The following is a 16,981-nucleotide window of genomic DNA, read 5'->3' as shown; positions in this document are numbered from 1 at the left end:
CAGTTTTTTATTTTTTGTTGTTTTTAATTAATTGTTTTTTTTTTTAACTGACTAAGGCTTGAGGATTGGAACATGCATTAATGTTCTCAAAGCTCTTTTAATGATTGATTCTTCTATAGCTCTTTGCAGGTGTAGTACATATTCATTCTATTATATATAAAAAATAACTTTCTGACACAAATGAGGCTGTTTGAGAAAACAGGACATACATGAAAGTCAGCGGTGAGTGACCCATTGAGATTCCAGGACACTTTTTAAAGTAAATTCTTTCTTTTCATATAAAAATTGGTTCTATTATAATTTGTTGCCAGAAACCCCACCCTGAGATATGTGAATGTAAAGAACATTATTAAAATACCACTAAATTCATACATGTTTTAAACAGTAATACAAAGAATTCTTTGACATTATATGAACTAAATTGTTCTTCATTCACACATCTTAATGTTTCTGAACAAACCAAATTTCTCTCTCTCTCTTGCTCAGTCTCAAGCTTTTATGGCACCTTTTTAAAAAAAAAAAAAAAAAAAAGTATATAACCCTTTCATTATTTGGCTCTTTAAAACCTTTACTTTTTCACATGTGGTCTTTTTAAATAATTTTAAAATAGTTTAGTTTGATTTTAAAAATAATAATAAACAAAAAAGCCACAGCAGAGCAAATATTTCTGGGTTTTCCTTAAAAACAAGAAAGAGGACATAAACCTCAGGTTGATTTTCATAAAGAAAAAAAAGTTGAAAATGGTACAAACATTCAGTACAAGTGTGTCATTTGCACAAGCCTCTGACATAACACTGTATTATACTTTGATTTTTTTTTTTAGCTGCAGAGAGGAAAGTGACTGAGCAATACGCTAATGATATTTCATTTTAAAATTATGTGCACATACAACTTTGAGAGTAAGCAAGTCTACAAAGCTTCTAGTTATTAGTTCATCTCTTGCACAGTCTGTATTACACTATTGCTTCAAAAGTTGCAGACACTGCTTTCACTGAGTGCTTTGCACTCTGTAACCATGGTTTATCCAAGATTGGCTTTGCCAATAGATCCACTGGAGAAGCTACACAGGAGCCTAAATTTCCCCATGTGCCAAGTGTTTGCTACTGTAATGCCCTCCAGCACTGGGCTGTAAGTTTAAAAACTGCATTTTCTAGAGCAACGCAGCACCATCCATTAACTGTGGATTGCATCATTACCTCACTTTACTAGTACAGGTTTTCACAGCAGTGTTCCAATATCTGGAGAAAAAGCCTTCCTAAAAGGGGTTCCAAACTTTCTATGAAAAACCTTTTTAGGATCAATATTGGACGAGCAGGTGTGCACAGTCTGACCTCATAGTGTATTTGACTGGCTGTTGTAGTAAGCGTTGATTAAACATGGATGTGAAACACAGAATATCCCAAGCACTGACAAAGCGATGAGTGTTTCACTGTTAATCAGTGCTAGGTTCTCCACTCTCTTTCCTCTCGATGAGCTCCCTCAGACCACTCCTGAAGTGCAGGTTGGCTCCTACAATGATGTAGCCCTGAATAAACAGAAATAATGTTTTTAATGTTTTAATGTTACACTGAAATGCATTACATCAGTTGTTGTCCTCAAACTGACATTAGTGCAGATTATAAGGAAGGGAGGCTCAGGACTTACATTGTGATACTCCACCACCTCCTCGATGAAGTCGATGCCATCGGGTAGAGGGATCCGTACACCTCTCTTAGTATAGTCTTACATATAAAGCAGAGAAACATGAACTATGTATGCTAAACTATCATAATATTTCAAGCGGCATATAGTCGCTGTCCAATTAAAATCGTAACTCCCAAAATAGTAACTTTACATGAGTAGGAAAGAACACCTTAACATTCAATGGAAGTCTTTTTGAAGTATTCCTATTGCTTTATTCATCATGACATTTTCACACAGTGTGAAGGACAGCTGCTGTGTTCAAATGTTGTTGTAAATCAAAAAAATTGACAAAAATGAGGATACGTGTTTTTAACTGGACAGTGATCATATTTAATGATAGAGTGTCTATAAAAAGTATTCACCCCCTGGAAGTTATCCCTGTTTATTGCTTCTATAAAAAAAAATAATGGTCAATATTAGTTGGCTTTTTTTACAAGAATTTACAAAATGCACTTTAATGTCAAGGTGATTTCAGGCAGATTGTTACAAAGTACTGTCAATGGATGAAAATATATAGAATGTAAAATAAGTGAGTGCATAAATATTCACCCCCTTTAAAGTGACTGACATAATTCAGCAGAGGTTTAGGTAATCAGATTATCTGAATGCAGTGTATGTGTTTCAAGTGACTGTAGTTTAAAGACACCTGTGTCTGGAAGGTCCATTCACTGGTTAAACAGTATTCCTGGCTACAGTTACAACATCAAGACAGAAGAACATTCCATGCAAAGTAAAAGTGAAATCCATCCTTGAGCTTAGACCATCCTCACAAACTGAGTGAGACTAGTGAGGGAGGCCACCAAGACACCTATATGAAGACTTAAAAAAGTGAAATGCTTTAGCAGCATAAGACAACTTTTGGAAGAATTTTTTGGCTCCCTGATAGTTTGAGTGTTTTATATTCTTAATGTGTATTTGATACGCTTATGTACACATGCACTTGGTACACAATAATATGCACACTTTAATACCTCTCTCTCATATTACCATTTAAACAGAGGTTCAGGCTACATTAGACACAGAAACCAAAACCTAATACCTCTTTGCTATTAGTTAAAAGAATAAAAAAGAATAGACAGATAATGGACTCTTAGTAATATGCTTTTTTTTAAACATAAACAAGTTCACCTAGTGGGAAATATATTGAGTTTATTTAAACATGACGATCTGTATGGTCCTCCTATGTATATGGGCTGCACTGTAAGTACATGATGCCTATAACTATGGGTTTTATTCTGTCTTTCGAAGAAGTGATAGCACATACCTATAGAAGACTCAGTGGCCTTGAAAACAGGTGGGTTATAAACACATACATTCCTTCTTGACTTGGAAATGATGGAGGAATTTTAATAAGGGCATGCTGAGGGAATTCAAAAGACTTACTGTAATTTTGATTAAAAGAGGTATAGATAAGCATGCCCTTTAAGGTCAGGGATTTTCACATAATTGTATTTTAATTCACAAAGTATGCTGTATTGGGAAAAGCAATGAAAAGCAGGTGTTAACCCCCCTCCTTTGCCCAAGAAGGGTATAAAAACTGGATTTTCTGAAATGGTCAATCACGCCTAGGTTGACGCAGGGCAACTCGAGGTTTACACTTGCTTGCAAAGCCTTAAGCATAAAGTAATTGTGCCTTTCTACTGCCACATCCAAGTATGCCAAGTATTTTTAAGCATAACTGTTTCCCTGTTTCTTCACTAAAGCTTTATATAATGTCAAAGAGAAAGTCACTCTTAAATAAGACTAAAATGGAGCTTTTTGCCCAGCAGACTAGTTTGGCAGGCATTAAAAAGTGTACATCACCACAAACACCCTCCCCACCATGGTGCATGGTGGTGGCAGCATCATGCTCTGGGGATCTGAAGGATACAGAAAAAGCTATACAGAAATAGTTTAAAGACAACCAACGGAATGTTCTGGAGTGGCTGAGTCAAATCTCAGACCTTAATCCAGTAAAGAATTTGGGGTTTGATCCCTGTTCAACCTCTGTCAGGTTTTTGCAAAAAGGAGTGAAGTAAAATGGCAGTGTCTGGTTTTCTTTCTCTCCTGTCACTCTCATGCTTTGAGATGTCCTGCTGCTCTCCAGGAGTTGCCCTGATCCAGCCCCTGACCCTGTGTATCCTGTACAAGATCCTGGCCTTGTCTCGTCTACACTATCACGCTTGGCCATGGTGTTTTATCTCAAATTAACTCTGCACCTACTTTTACCTCCCACAGAATCACTGACAACCTCCTCCTTCCTCAGACTCATACATCACTAATATTCTACATTCACATTACTATAACCCATTCATCTGTCATCAGTTCACTTTTACTTTTGTTCTGTTCTCTGTTGTGTCTCTGGTGTCGACCCGAGGAGGATGGGTTCCTTCCCAGGTCTCTTCCTCGTGTGCTGAGAGAGATTTTCCTTGCCACTGTTCCCCTGGGTCGCTCATAGGAGGCTTGGACCCGGATCTCTGTAAAGCTGCTTTGTGACGACTTTTTGTTGTGAAAAGCGCTATATAAATAAAATTTGATTGATTGATTGATGGCAGTGTGCAGATGTGCAAGCTTGACTGAGACTTATCCACACAGACTCAATGCTGTGATTGTGGCCAAGGGTGCATTTATTTGACTTGAACGGGTGAATATTTATGCACTTATTTACATTATACATTTTTATTTATTTGATATTTTTTTATAGAAATCTTGTAAATTCCTGCCAAAAAGCAAAAGTATATTGACCATTATTTCTTTTATAAAAGCAATAAAAGTAGAAAAGATTGAAGGTTGAAAACTTTTTTACAAGCACTAAACTGCTGTGATGTATATTTCAAAAGCAACTCAGTTTGGCTCCTATCACAAAATTAAAAATTTGGAAATGTATCTAGAACGTATAAATATTTAACCATTCTGAATGACTGGTTACATCTTAAACATTAGATACAATGGAAATTTAGATAAATAACTGGAAAGCTATTATAATCTTAAAAAGATTAGTCAATCCCACTCTAATTTCTGGTATTAGTTACTTTAAAGATCATTAATTTGAAAGTTGTTTACCAGAAAATGTACTTCTATATATTTAAATATTCTTTTAATGTTTGTATGTAGTTTAATGCATTGCAGAGTATTACATTTTGAACAGCTTTCATATATTAAAATAAGTGGTCATTTTGACTTACTGTTGATGAGAGGCACCACTGTGATTTGGAGCATAGTCTTCAGTGGAGCTTGGAGTGGAATCAGCTAGAAAGAGTTTTTAAAATTCCTTCAGTTTACTGTGAAGTCTCAATAAACAAAAGCCTAAAGATGAATATGATTGTAAAAAGCTCTCTTACCGCTAATGACTCCAAAGCAGACTGGTTAGAGAAAATTTTAAACCTGGAAAACATGCCCAATGTCCATAACCATGACTTATTTCACTCTCAACTCAATGACGTGTACAAACATATTGTCTCTGTCCAATGACAAACATGTATCTCCAAAAATAGTAATTTTGCAGGAGAAGGGAAAAAAAAACTTTTAAACTTTGAGTGGAATTCAACATAACATTTTATTCTATTCTAACTCTTATATTCTAAGTAATTTGCAGCATTTCTGTTAGTCCATTCATCATGAAATTTTTACGCATAGTGAAGGACAGCTGCTGTGTTCAAATGATGTAGTAAACTAAACATCCACAAAAATGGAAACGTGTTTTTTATTGGATAGTGACAATCTGTATGGATTTTAATTATGTATTTTCTGAAATTGGAATGATGGATTTCTTAATATATTAGTATTGTAATATGATGCATGCCCATATTGTAGAATCTCCACAGTAAATAAATAGATTAATTGGGATGCTCTGGAGTTCTGGTACATGAGCTTAAGATTGCCTTGCTCAGTGTTGAGCATTGGTTACAGGGGTATAACCCCAATCCCTGCACTGCCCTGTGGAGCTGTAGAACTGTATTCTCTGTAGTAATGTGGCTCTATCCAGTACCTTTGGGATGAGTTGTAGTAAGGTTTGTGACCTCACTAATGTTTTGGTGGTTGAATGCCATTAAATCTTTACAGCAGCTACTACAGCAAATTAGAGACCAACGTGCCTTATAACATCCCTGGTTTCTGAAAACACATTGGATGAACAGGGACCTACATGATGTATGTTTTAACACGCACCTCCTCAGGTCCAGATGAATAGACAATCTCTTCCCCTTCATGGATACCTTGGCATTGAACTTAGACTCCTAACAGCAGAACAAAGTATTCTGGGTTACACAACTGTGTGAGAGACAGAAATTCCTTTGTGAGATTAGTGTTTTAAGACAAGTGATAGGACAGTCGTACCATGGTCATACTGCTTAGCTGGACAGGGGTTTTTCCTGGAGGGAGAACCAAAACTCTCACCCCTGAGTGGACAGTCACACTGGCCCCTGAAGTCTTGATGGTAGAAGTTGGGGCTGAGGTGACCTCCAGCTCCAACGAGATGGGAGCCTCCATTAAAGCTGGGTTCTGGAATGTGACGTATACAAACAGCTTTCCTGAAATCTCAGTGACTGTAAGAAGTTTAATGCATGTCTGTACAGGTCTATGTCATTTGTCACAAGGGACTTGTGCAGGGTTTTCTAAGAAAAAAGCCAACACCAAGTAATTTTGCGGTAACACTTTAAATTACAGCCCACTAATTACTGGGTAAGTACAGAGTAAGTACCTGCTAAGTAAGCCATAGGATTAAAATAAGTACTGAGTAAGTAAAGAGTATGCTAGTAGAAATATGTGGTTATTACTTGGTATATGTTACAAACACTTTACAAATAAGGCACATAACTACGTTCCGAATACATTACACCTTTGAGCATAATTAGAGATTACAAAATTGAATTAAAAGTTTGACAGTTTATGTAAGTGACTATTACTGTCATTTTCTATAAATAAGGAATGAAGCAACTATTTTGTATTCACTGCAGTTCTGAATGCAATTATAGATCCTTCAAAATGAATTACAGTGTACCTACAGAGAAGGACATGGTCAGCTACTTTCATTACAGGCACTAGCACTGTTTCATGGTGCTTTGTACTCATTAGGTTCAGGACGTGTGATTTAAGCTCTGTAATCATCACCACATACTTCTGAGATATTTTACACTGTTTAGCCGATATGTATTGAGGCATTATATATACATAGTTGACTAATGATCTCTTCTGCTCTTCTTCCTTATTTGTAAAATATTTGTAAGATACTCAATAATAACCACATATTTTTACTACTTTTTTGGTACTTACTCAGTACTTATTTTATTTTACAGCTTACTTAACAGGTACTTACTCTGTACTTACCCAGTAATTAGCAGGCTGTATTTTAAAGTGTTACCAATTTATTTAAAAAAAAAAGCTTTGAATGAATTATTGTGACTATATATATACACAACTAAATAATTAAACTTGTTGTCAACAATAGTCATTAAACTTAGTGGGTAGGGCCTAACTCCAATTTGTTCAAAGTTGTTTAGTTGCACTGACAGATCGATCACACATAGCAGATAGCGACTTCTGTTGTAAGAGGCCTAGCTCTCACGCAGCACCAGAGAAGCATGGGAGAACCTTTACAACATTTGAAGCTGCCATGCTGTCTATATGTCTGTCTAAGTTAGAGTGCTATCTCACTAAATCCAACTAAATTTTACTACTGATAGAGTCTAGGGCGACTTTCTAAAGCACTTACCATAGCTTAATGCAGCAAAACAACAACCAAATCACACAGAATCTTAAAGTATTACTGTATCATAATCACTATCCACTGCCAAAAGAAGAAAAGAGTCAGCAAAAATATAACACTATTATTTTAAGCTTATGCCTTTTTGTGCACTCTAGAAGCCCACTATAAGAAAACTGTTTAACATAATTGAATGTACTAAAACTAAACTACAAATTATCACCCTGTAAATTAGCTCACATCTTCATATATATAGTATAAAGCATGCAATTACACATCAAACATCTTGTAATACATTATATAAAGATTTGTGCATCTAACCCTATGAACGATTTCAATTCCCCTGTGAAACCCCAATCCACCTCCCTACTCTGCCCCCCACAGCCCAAGCTCCCTAGTGGCAGCCCTGATTACAGATATAATTCCCCTACTACATGTTACATTTTAGATTCCCAGAGGCTTCAGAGAGGAAAAAAATTAATAGGAACTCATTCAGAAACATGAAGCTCTCACCAGCATCATGATGGCTCCAAAGTAGGTGGTCCTCAGCAACATCTCCAGGTCTTTGGGCATCTACAAACATTTCAGCTTTTGTTATTCAGAGCAGTTTTACTGAACTGTAATAAGAGAATATTTGACTGCCTTTGATCTTACTCTTTCATTGGCTATATGCATCCTGAACACCCCTCCTTTGAAATAAGCATAGAGTCCACTGTCAAAGAAGTACTCAGAAAGAGCCAGATAGATCATTCTGTCATATTCTCTGACGACAGGATTCACTGCATAGTTCACCAGAATATCATTCTCATTGTGAAGGCCATAGAACATGCCCTAGAGAGAGAGAGAGAGAGAGAGAGAGAGAGAGATTCCAGTTTATCAGTTCCACTGACCATATTAGATGCACATTCTAAACCTTCAGTTACAGAGTGTGATCCATGTGTTGCTTTGCATACTTTGTTAGCCCACACCACAGAGCAGGTATGAATTAAGTGGTCATTCTCAGTGCTACAGTGCCATTAATGAGTGATGCACTGATCTGAGTGAATTATTGTGGTGTGACACCTGGCCCCTGTCTCCACTTTAAAGAGAACCACTACTGTAAATTTCTCTACAGTGTACTGTGTCACATTTGACCACTCACAATGACATTCTTCAAATGGTAGTATCATTAAATAATGCTGGAATTACAATGTCATTTTAAAATACATTTGAAAGGAATGCTATGTGATAATTTTCATTCATTCATTGTCTGTAACCCTTATCCAGTTCAGGGTCGTGGTGGGTCCGGAGCCGACCCAGAATCACTGGGCAAAAGGCAGGAACACACCCTGGAGGGGGCGCCAGTGCATGACAGGGCAACACACAGTCACTCACACACTCACACCTATGGACACTTTTGAGTCATCAATCCACCTACCAGCATGTGTTTTTGGACTGTGGGGGACTGTGTTTTTGCACCCGGAGGAAACCCACACGGACACTGGGAGAACACACCAAATTCCTCATAGAGAGTCACCCGGAGCAGTGACTCAACCCCCCAACCCCAGTACCCTGGAGCTGTGTGACTGCGACACTACCTGCTGCACCAAAGTGCCGCCCCTATGTAACAATTTTAGCTTAGAACTGCAGCTTCAATATTTTTGTGAGACTTCACTGACCCTTAATGGTAAGAATAGAGCCTCAGTTGTTACTGCTCTGGGCTCAGCACTGGCTGAAAGCCACACTCCCTCCGTCCCCCTACTGATTTCAATACAATGCAATGCTTTAAATATAATGCACTTTAGATTTTTTTTAAATGCTCACCTTGAAATCCATATCAAGACTAGTGCCAGTAACCACAGGGTCCATCAGGAGTGAATAATCAATGCCCACATATTTATCCACCTCTGCACGCACTAGACAGAAACACAAGCAAACAAATATCTCAGAGGTAACACCACTGAGAATTCCAAGGACATTCTGGAGCAGTCAGCAATGAAACAACGTCATTCTGATATAAAAACAATCTGAAGAGCAGTCTGACCTGGAACTGTCTCCAGCAGCTGGTTGACCATCACCAACGCAGCGTGATTCAGTGCAGGACAAATCTAAAATCAATTTACAAAAGCTGTAAATATTATGTGTGTCTGAGAAACGATGTACGTAAGAGAAGACGTAGCTCTTTAGATCAGTAAACAAACCTGCTGATTCAAGATGAAGCGCATTCCAGTAGTCAGGAAAGTAGCTATGAAATCGTAAACCCTCCTGTGAATATAATAACATAGAAATGTCCTCAAAAAAGAAATACATATATATATATATATATATATATATATATATATATATATATATATATATATATATATATATATATATACGCCATTTTCCTAGTGCTGCTTGCATTTATAATTTTAAGAATAATTATTTGAAACCTAGGGTCTGTTCCTGATGCCATTAGCATGTATTTTTAATAATAGTTTTAGCTTAGAAAAGCATTTAATTGCTATAGAATTGTTACATGGTTAAAAAAAAGAGTGCTTTACTTTCACAAGGTTTTTCAAATATGTAAGGCAGACTCTCTCTCTCTCTCTCTCTTTCTCTCTCTCTTCATTCAGTAATTTGGCAGACTGAAGAGATTTATGTAATAATTTATACATATTATATTAATTAATTATCATGTTTATTGGTTTATTCATATTTTAAAATATATTATGCATTTATTTTGGACTATGTATTAACAGCGTGAAAACTGTCATATTCAAAAACTGTGTTATGCAGTTTGTCTGTTTGCGGCATTTGAACTTATCCCAGTACCCGAGTGTCCCGCCAAATTTGGCCCTCATTTTGGCAATGGATGCCTCACAGCTGGCATTGGAGATCTTAAGACGACCCAGGTCATCTTTAGCGAGTTCCAGAGCTGTGTAGATGTTCACACCTTCTGCAGAGGCATTGATGGGACCCTCATCATAGCTTAGGAGGGCAAGAGACATCTATTAGATATCTTGTTTATATCGATTACATGTCTATTATAAAGACTACTCTACTTAGGTACATCTCAATTAACATTTGTACTAGGACTGTCTGTGGAATTATATTGAGTCCATAGAGTTTATTATAAAGGAGCTTTAGCACAAAGAGACTAGTGTTCAAATTTTTGAAATCTCTTTCCATATTAATAAGTAGTGGTATTTTATATGCAATAAAAATGTAAATGATATAGATTCAAATACATACTATTCTCCAAAATGCTTTTTGAAGAATTTCATGACAAAAAATGTAATGGATAATAAATATGTCAAATTACCAATGACATTTTATATCCATATTTAAAATATGATACATAGTTACACAGCTTCTAGAGCTTAATCTAGAGTTCTGTTTGTTTTTTAGAACACATTTAAAATGCCTTCATTTTTCTGAGGAACAAACTTACAAAAACCAGTAGAGGATGCGTCTCTGGAAGTTGATGGTGATAGAGGAGTTGTGCACCTCAAAGAGCAGTCCAGCTGTGGGCTGGAAACCCAGGTCAGCTGTGAGGTTCAGCTCTGTTATCTTTACACTAGGAGGGGTCAGAGACACAGGTTTGTAATTAGGGCATTATTTGATCTCCAGCTAAGATGAACAGAGATGGATGGATGGCACTTCAATGATCTGACAGAGACTGCATCTTTACAATAGCTTTAAATTTGTTTATCCTCAGTTTTAGCTATCTCATCTCCACCCTTTCAGTGAATCTCCCCTGACTGCATACAGTGCCATCAGGCTCGGGTGTGAGGCCAGCCCCATGTTTATTTATCTTTATTTAACATCGTTGATGCAACACCACAGAGTACTTGAGCACATCAGAGGGGAATGGAAACTGCCCAGATCCCTCACACCAGCTGACAAATATAGTGGGGAGTGATGGTGGGAGAGGGGCTATCCCACCCACCCAGAAAGCTTGGCCAATTGTGTACTCTAGGAATACCGGGCTTGAACAGCTGAGGCATCTCCTGGATTTTAACCTGCAGTGTCCTGGTGATAGGCACAATTCTTAAACTGCTGTTACACATACATTCAATTATCAGACATTGTGTAGAAAGTATAAAAATATTTTATTTATGTATGGGGTCCAGTACCTCATCGAGCATCTCCAGGTCATTTTAACAAGGAGAGAGTGTTCAATCTGATGCTCTCTCTACCAATTTAGAATCTTTGTTCTAAGATTATTCTGAGAGACACAGCCTTGATCCTGTTAGAATGTAATGTTAGGAGTCTTGCCCAAGTACAGTTGTTAGCGTAGTGTGGTTGCCCAAGCTTGGAACTGAACCCTAGTCTGCCATATTGAGGGCTGCATGGAAGCATCAATGTTGGTCAGTGGAGACCTTCAGGATTGGAACTGATAGACTGACATTTTAAATTAATCCCTCAACAACAAATTTTACTTATTGTTCACTTAGAGCTATTAAAAGTAAAGCTGATCGCCTTTTTCAAATAGACCTCCTTTACAAAAGTCATTACTGATAAACACCTTCATTATTGCACTTAATCGATTCCAAACCATTGGCTGGTTAATTAACTCTTTAGCAGCTCAGTGAATTACTATGGCTTTTTTCTTTTGTCCTTGATTATTTTGTGCACCAAGTTCTTTGTCGCACACTTGCATTTGGACAGCACCTTTATTATTAGTACAAAAAAAAGCTAATCTGAATGTATACATTATTGAGAAAGCAGTTATTAATTTTCTCCCTAATGTATCTTAATGCAGAATCAGTACATGTAAATGAGTTAATAAAGGTAGTTACAACCCACATTTAGTTACTCTAAAAGGGATAGTTCATCTTCACTGGACTGAGAGTGAAATGTCTTTGTTGTTTTATATTTGAACTGAAAACTGAGTTTAGCTCAACATAATTAAAATGAAGGCTTAGTAAACAGACAGTTAACGCAGCCTATGGCTAATGATGGTTTTATTTGTGTAATGGTTAAAGAGAGAGATGTAACTTACTTTGTAATGGAGTACTGGAAGCGTCCCTCTTTGCCATGCATCTCAGGCATAGTGATGTTTCCCAGCTCCTCCTCCACAAACTTCTGTGTCTCGTGCTTCACTGAAGAAAGCGCAACAAAACTAAAGTTTCACTCTGCCACAAATGAAATAATTGACTTCAACAATATCTGCTGTAATCATTTCTTCTTGCACCGTACAGTGGTGTTGGAGCAATCTATAGACAGAGGTCTTTAAGTTTAAAAAACACTAGGTACGTTTTGGCATTTTTGCTCCTGGGCGCCCTCTACAGCTGAAGGGTGTAATTCACATTTACAGCACTGTCCTGAAATCAAGGGGGAGGGGAAAGGAGGGGTTTGGTTTCTCATCTTCCTTCAAATTATACATAGTGCATGTTCTGCAGTGCTGAGCCCAGAGGGGCAATGACAGAGGTTATATTCTCTGTTACAGGTCAGTTAAGAATTACAGGGATTTTAAAGCTGTAATTTTAAGATTAAATGCCCAAAATACAATGTAGTGTAGTCATACTAATGAGTATATGATTTAAAATGGCAAAGAAATACTGTTTAATTGATCTGGAATATCGTATTTCTGCTCTCCCGAATATGGCAGAACACAGTAAATAGCAGAAAATTAGTGTGTTAGTGTTATGCCTTTATACACTACTGAGTATGAGCTAAAATGACTTGCCACTTACCGCTTTTCTATTTTTGCTTGTCAGATATTATTAATTACTAAAATATGTTATAAGTTATTAATATAAAAATAGTATAATAATTTAATAACTTAATAGTTTAATTTCTTACACATTTCTAGGCCTCTGGACGTGATGCGGATTTTGCATCCAGGAGGAACTTCTGTCATCTTTACCACGAGTGGGAGGAGGAAGATGATGATGACTGTTTCACAGATTCCCATTTTGCCTCAGTGGTCCTGGAGCCAACGAGAGGAGAACACATAATGAAGTCTCTCAAACTCAGACAGAAGGACTGTAGCAGCCAACAGTTTTATATACATATATAATAGCACACTGATTTCAGACATCAAACAATTTTATTTAGTGTAGAGTTTAAAGATTAATCATTATATCATATCTGTAATATGCAAGAGTACAATATTCAAATCACAAGAGCTACTATATATAAACATCTAAAATTTCATTAGCTTTCTGCTAATTAGTTTAAATCTATGAAGCTGAGGAATAGCAGTGTCTTAATTTTGTACATGCACCTGCCACACATCTTGTTTCTGACAAGAGTGATTCAATACAAACTGTAGTCTATCAGTCACCAATCAATTTCCAAAGAAGAACAAAACAATTTACACAGGTTCTCAATAAATGTCTGGTAATCCTACATTGGCCCCCTCCAGGGTGTGTTCCTGCCTTGCGTTCAGTGATTCCGGGTAGGCTCTGGACCCACCGCAACCCTGAACTGAACGAGCGATTTCAGGCAATGACTGAATGAATGATAATCCTGGACTCTACGTTCCAGTGTGCCTTTGCATATTTAAACAGTCAATACACAATACATCTGCACACACAGCAAACAAAATTCTTTTCCTTGTATTAATGCCATAACTAATGTAAAGTAACAAGTCCAGTGTAAACAGCAAGTGACAATAATATAATAGTGTAATAATCAGTGTACACCTACCTCAGATATCTTCACTGATGTCTACAAAGTGACTACATCATGGCAAACAGCTGCTTCATTGTTGTTTACCCACCCCCCACCACCACACCCCACCCCCTCACAGCATACTCACTTCCCCACCCAAGCATTTAAAGACTACATAACATTCATCAGAGAAAAAAAACAAAGGGAATTAAGTCAAAGGCCAAGCTTTTAAATAAATAAATTAAATAAAAATTCAAAACATTATTAAACAATGTAGAAACAATGGGACTCCTAACAACAATGGAACCTGGAAGGGCACCATAACAATTATCAGCTATTAAACCAGTCAGATAAACAGAACTTAAAGCTTTTGCTTTTGTCATCAGATCTGAAACTCTCCTCAAGCTTCTGTCCATTCCTCCAAAGTAGAAACACCACTCAATGCTAAGGGTCTGAAAGGATGTGGATTTGTTGAGGAGTTCTTACTTATATAATGAAATAAACAAATAACAAAATAAGGTATTCATACATTAGACATTCATACAAAGAAACTGCTGGTAATATTAGTAATATGGCTCAGAGCAAAGGCCTGGCCACCCCAGAGCCCAGACCACTACAACAATGAATGTGTTTAACACAGAATGCAGCTTCAGAGATTGAACACTGGAAGTGTGCAAAAATATTCCTAAAAATCTGATTAAAAACTACTTCTGAAAAAATGGGGACTGTAATAAAGACAGTGAATGGACACAGTCAGAACTGAGAATTTTATCACATTTATTTGTGAAGACTTTTGTGTAATATTCTGTTTCATACGTTTTGGGCTTTTTTCCCCCTGATAAATTCATAGGTTGTGCTTGATGTCTCGTTTGACTGGAAATTAATTCAACAAATGGCCGGTGGTCTTTGGCTTGTACACAGTACTGTATTGCAGAGGGAAAGCTTTCTGGCTCTTTGTCTGAATAAGTAGCAGGGGCAGAACACATCTCTATAGTAACACTTCTGTGGAGAATGAAAGATAGAGAGAGAGAGAGAGAGAGAGAGAGAGAGAGAGAGAGAGAGAGAGAGAGGCAATTGTTCTGAACTGTCTCAAAGGTAAACATCCACTGTTCCTTTTTTGTCTCTATATGTGTTTTCATTTAGCATCCCTCCAGTAAAAGCCTGTATTTTTTGGCTGAGGTCTTATCTGAAAGTGCTTGGCCTGTCATGTGTCATGTGACATATGTGTGTGTATGTGTGTGTGTGTGGGGGGGGTCTGTTAAGGCAGCTGTCTTCAGTCATCCAAACATAACTATCTAGAACAAGCAAGTCCAAAACAAAGAGTCCCCATGGAGCTTTTATTAGGTAATTAACCCAGGGGTCTCTGAGCAACTCTCATTTTTTGGAGCAAGGACCCATGTGAACAGTCATGTTATTCAAACCGTGCTCCCGTTTTTCTTAGAGTTTGGGTCGATGTGGACAGAGCACAACTTACTTACTTGGAAAACTTAGAAAAGATGTTCCAGAACATACATTGTGCAACTGTAAAATGTGGCCTTTGCCATTCATAACTGACTTACTGAGCACAGTGATGAAATATGAGTGAATCTCAATGGAACCACTTTCAGTGATTAAGGAATATTCTGGAAACTTGGTAACACTGAAGTCAGGCAGCTGTTCTTCTGTTCTTCCCATTCCTTTGAATGTTCAGAACATGTGATTACTGTCAGAACAAACCTTGTCTCTGTTTCCATTGTTTTTCATTTCTGACATATAGATATACTCCAAATAATGTCTTGAATAAAAATATTTTCATTAACAACTGTTAAGAATTAAGAGCATTTTTAATGTCTTTAAATTGACACTTAAAATTTTGCCAGTAATTTCTTCCATTTCTTTAATTCTTTGAAAACCCACCATCGGCAAACTTGTTGTTTACATCTGAATTGCTTCCATGCTAGTCTTTGAGCAGCTAGAAACAGTGCTGCTAGCAGTAAGGAGTGGCAGGGGGTACTGCAGCTCACAAACAACTTCTCCACTATTTGGGTCAATGCCCTGTAATACCCCTGTTATGGACTTATTCAAGGACAAGAAAGACACAAAGGAACACACTCTCCTCCATTATCATTATTATATTATTTTGATTCTTTTTCTTCTGAAAACTCTGGAGAACCTCCATTTCCCCTAATATGTAATGGCTGATTATATACATATATTTTCATTTCTAAATTGTTAAAGCTGTGGGGGATGAGGGGGGTGTGTGTGTGTGGGGGGGGGGGGTCAATACATTTAAAAGAACTCTGGCTTGAATTCGTCTTGTATCTTGTTTGCAAATTGGGTCTAAGAAAGCCACTGGACTTTTATTGTTTTCTGTCTTTTTTGGAACTAAAGGTAGTTTTTCAATGGCATATGGCAAGAGCGAATATAACCTAATGATAAACTGTCTTGCAATCAAGGAAAAATATGTTTCATGGCAGCATTCTCATATTCAGTCTATGCAGTTGTTATGAGGGGTTAATTACGCTCACATTCATTTGCATCATTTAATCAAGCTAACCTACACAATGTCCACTCTCAGAATAAGCCTTAAAGACATCCCTTTACTCAGGTAATCAAGAATGCTCTGAAGAAAACAAGACACTCAAACACTCGAGACCTACAGGATGAAAGAAAAGTGAATCTATATCCTATCTATCTAATCTAATCAATATTTAATCATTATTAAGAGAAGATAAGCTACCCTTAAAAATTAGATTCACTCACCTCCATTTGTGCCACTGATGAAGTGGCAAAAGCTCTCCATTCAAAACAAGCATTAAATGCTGCTGTAAACTTTGTGCAGCCTTTGTGCAATGTAACAAATTTCCCAAGACCTTGACAGTTCTGCCCAATACTTACAGCAGTGTGGAAACGCTGAGTGGATTTCTGGTGCCTTGGATGGTCAAGACTGTGACCAGTGATTTAGATTTGTCCCTTTGCACAGTGCCTTTCTCAAATGAGTGCTTGCCTCTAATCCTTGGTTTCACTCCTCTGTTTGAAAGGCCATTCTCCTTCTGT

General features: G+C 37.2%; 1 protein-coding gene across 2 annotated transcripts; it reads right to left on the bottom strand.

The window, feature by feature from the left end:
• Window positions 1–5: 5 nt before the first annotated feature.
• On the bottom strand, window positions 6–16,981 carry pltp (phospholipid transfer protein). 2 transcript variants are annotated; one of them, XM_066665397.1, is made up of 16 exons: window positions 16,823–16,981; window positions 13,133–13,259; window positions 12,330–12,429; window positions 10,776–10,901; window positions 10,157–10,312; window positions 9,544–9,607; window positions 9,387–9,450; window positions 9,167–9,258; window positions 8,018–8,194; window positions 7,877–7,936; window positions 5,998–6,162; window positions 5,830–5,897; window positions 5,004–5,046; window positions 4,848–4,911; window positions 1,645–1,721; window positions 6–1,525 (listed from the first exon to the last, which is right to left on the bottom strand). In XM_066665397.1, the coding sequence occupies exons 2-16, from the start codon at window positions 13,242–13,244 to the stop codon at window positions 1,433–1,435; spliced, it is 1,461 nt and encodes a 486-aa protein (XP_066521494.1). In that variant the 5' UTR covers window positions 13,245–13,259; window positions 16,823–16,981; the 3' UTR covers window positions 6–1,432. The 2 variants fall into 2 exon arrangements, with proteins under 2 accessions (XP_066521494.1, XP_066521495.1); XM_066665398.1 differs by lacking the exon at window positions 16,823–16,981 and adding an exon at window positions 16,688–16,750.

This window comes from Hoplias malabaricus, chromosome 3 (genome assembly GCF_029633855.1).
Source record: "Hoplias malabaricus isolate fHopMal1 chromosome 3, fHopMal1.hap1, whole genome shotgun sequence".
In the NCBI taxonomy this organism is placed as follows: domain Eukaryota; kingdom Metazoa; phylum Chordata; class Actinopteri; order Characiformes; family Erythrinidae; genus Hoplias; species Hoplias malabaricus.
The sequence above is the reverse complement of the archived record's forward strand: the minus strand, read 5'-3'. Positions and strand labels throughout refer to the sequence as shown.

What these genes read in the sequence shown, in the direction of transcription:
- pltp (XM_066665397.1), bottom strand. Translation starts at nt 13,244, where the DNA reads ATGGGAATCTGTGAAACAGTCATCATCATCTTCCTCCTCCCACTCGTG. An exon ending in GTCCAGAGGCCTAGAAATGT is followed by an intron (nt 12,430 to 13,132) that starts GTAAGAAATTAA and finishes CGCTTTCTTCAG; the next exon opens with TGAAGCACGAGACACAGAAG. An exon ending in TGCATATAGCCAATGAAAGA is followed by an intron (nt 7,937 to 8,017) that starts GTAAGATCAAAG and finishes AAATGTTTGTAG; the next exon opens with ATGCCCAAAGACCTGGAGAT.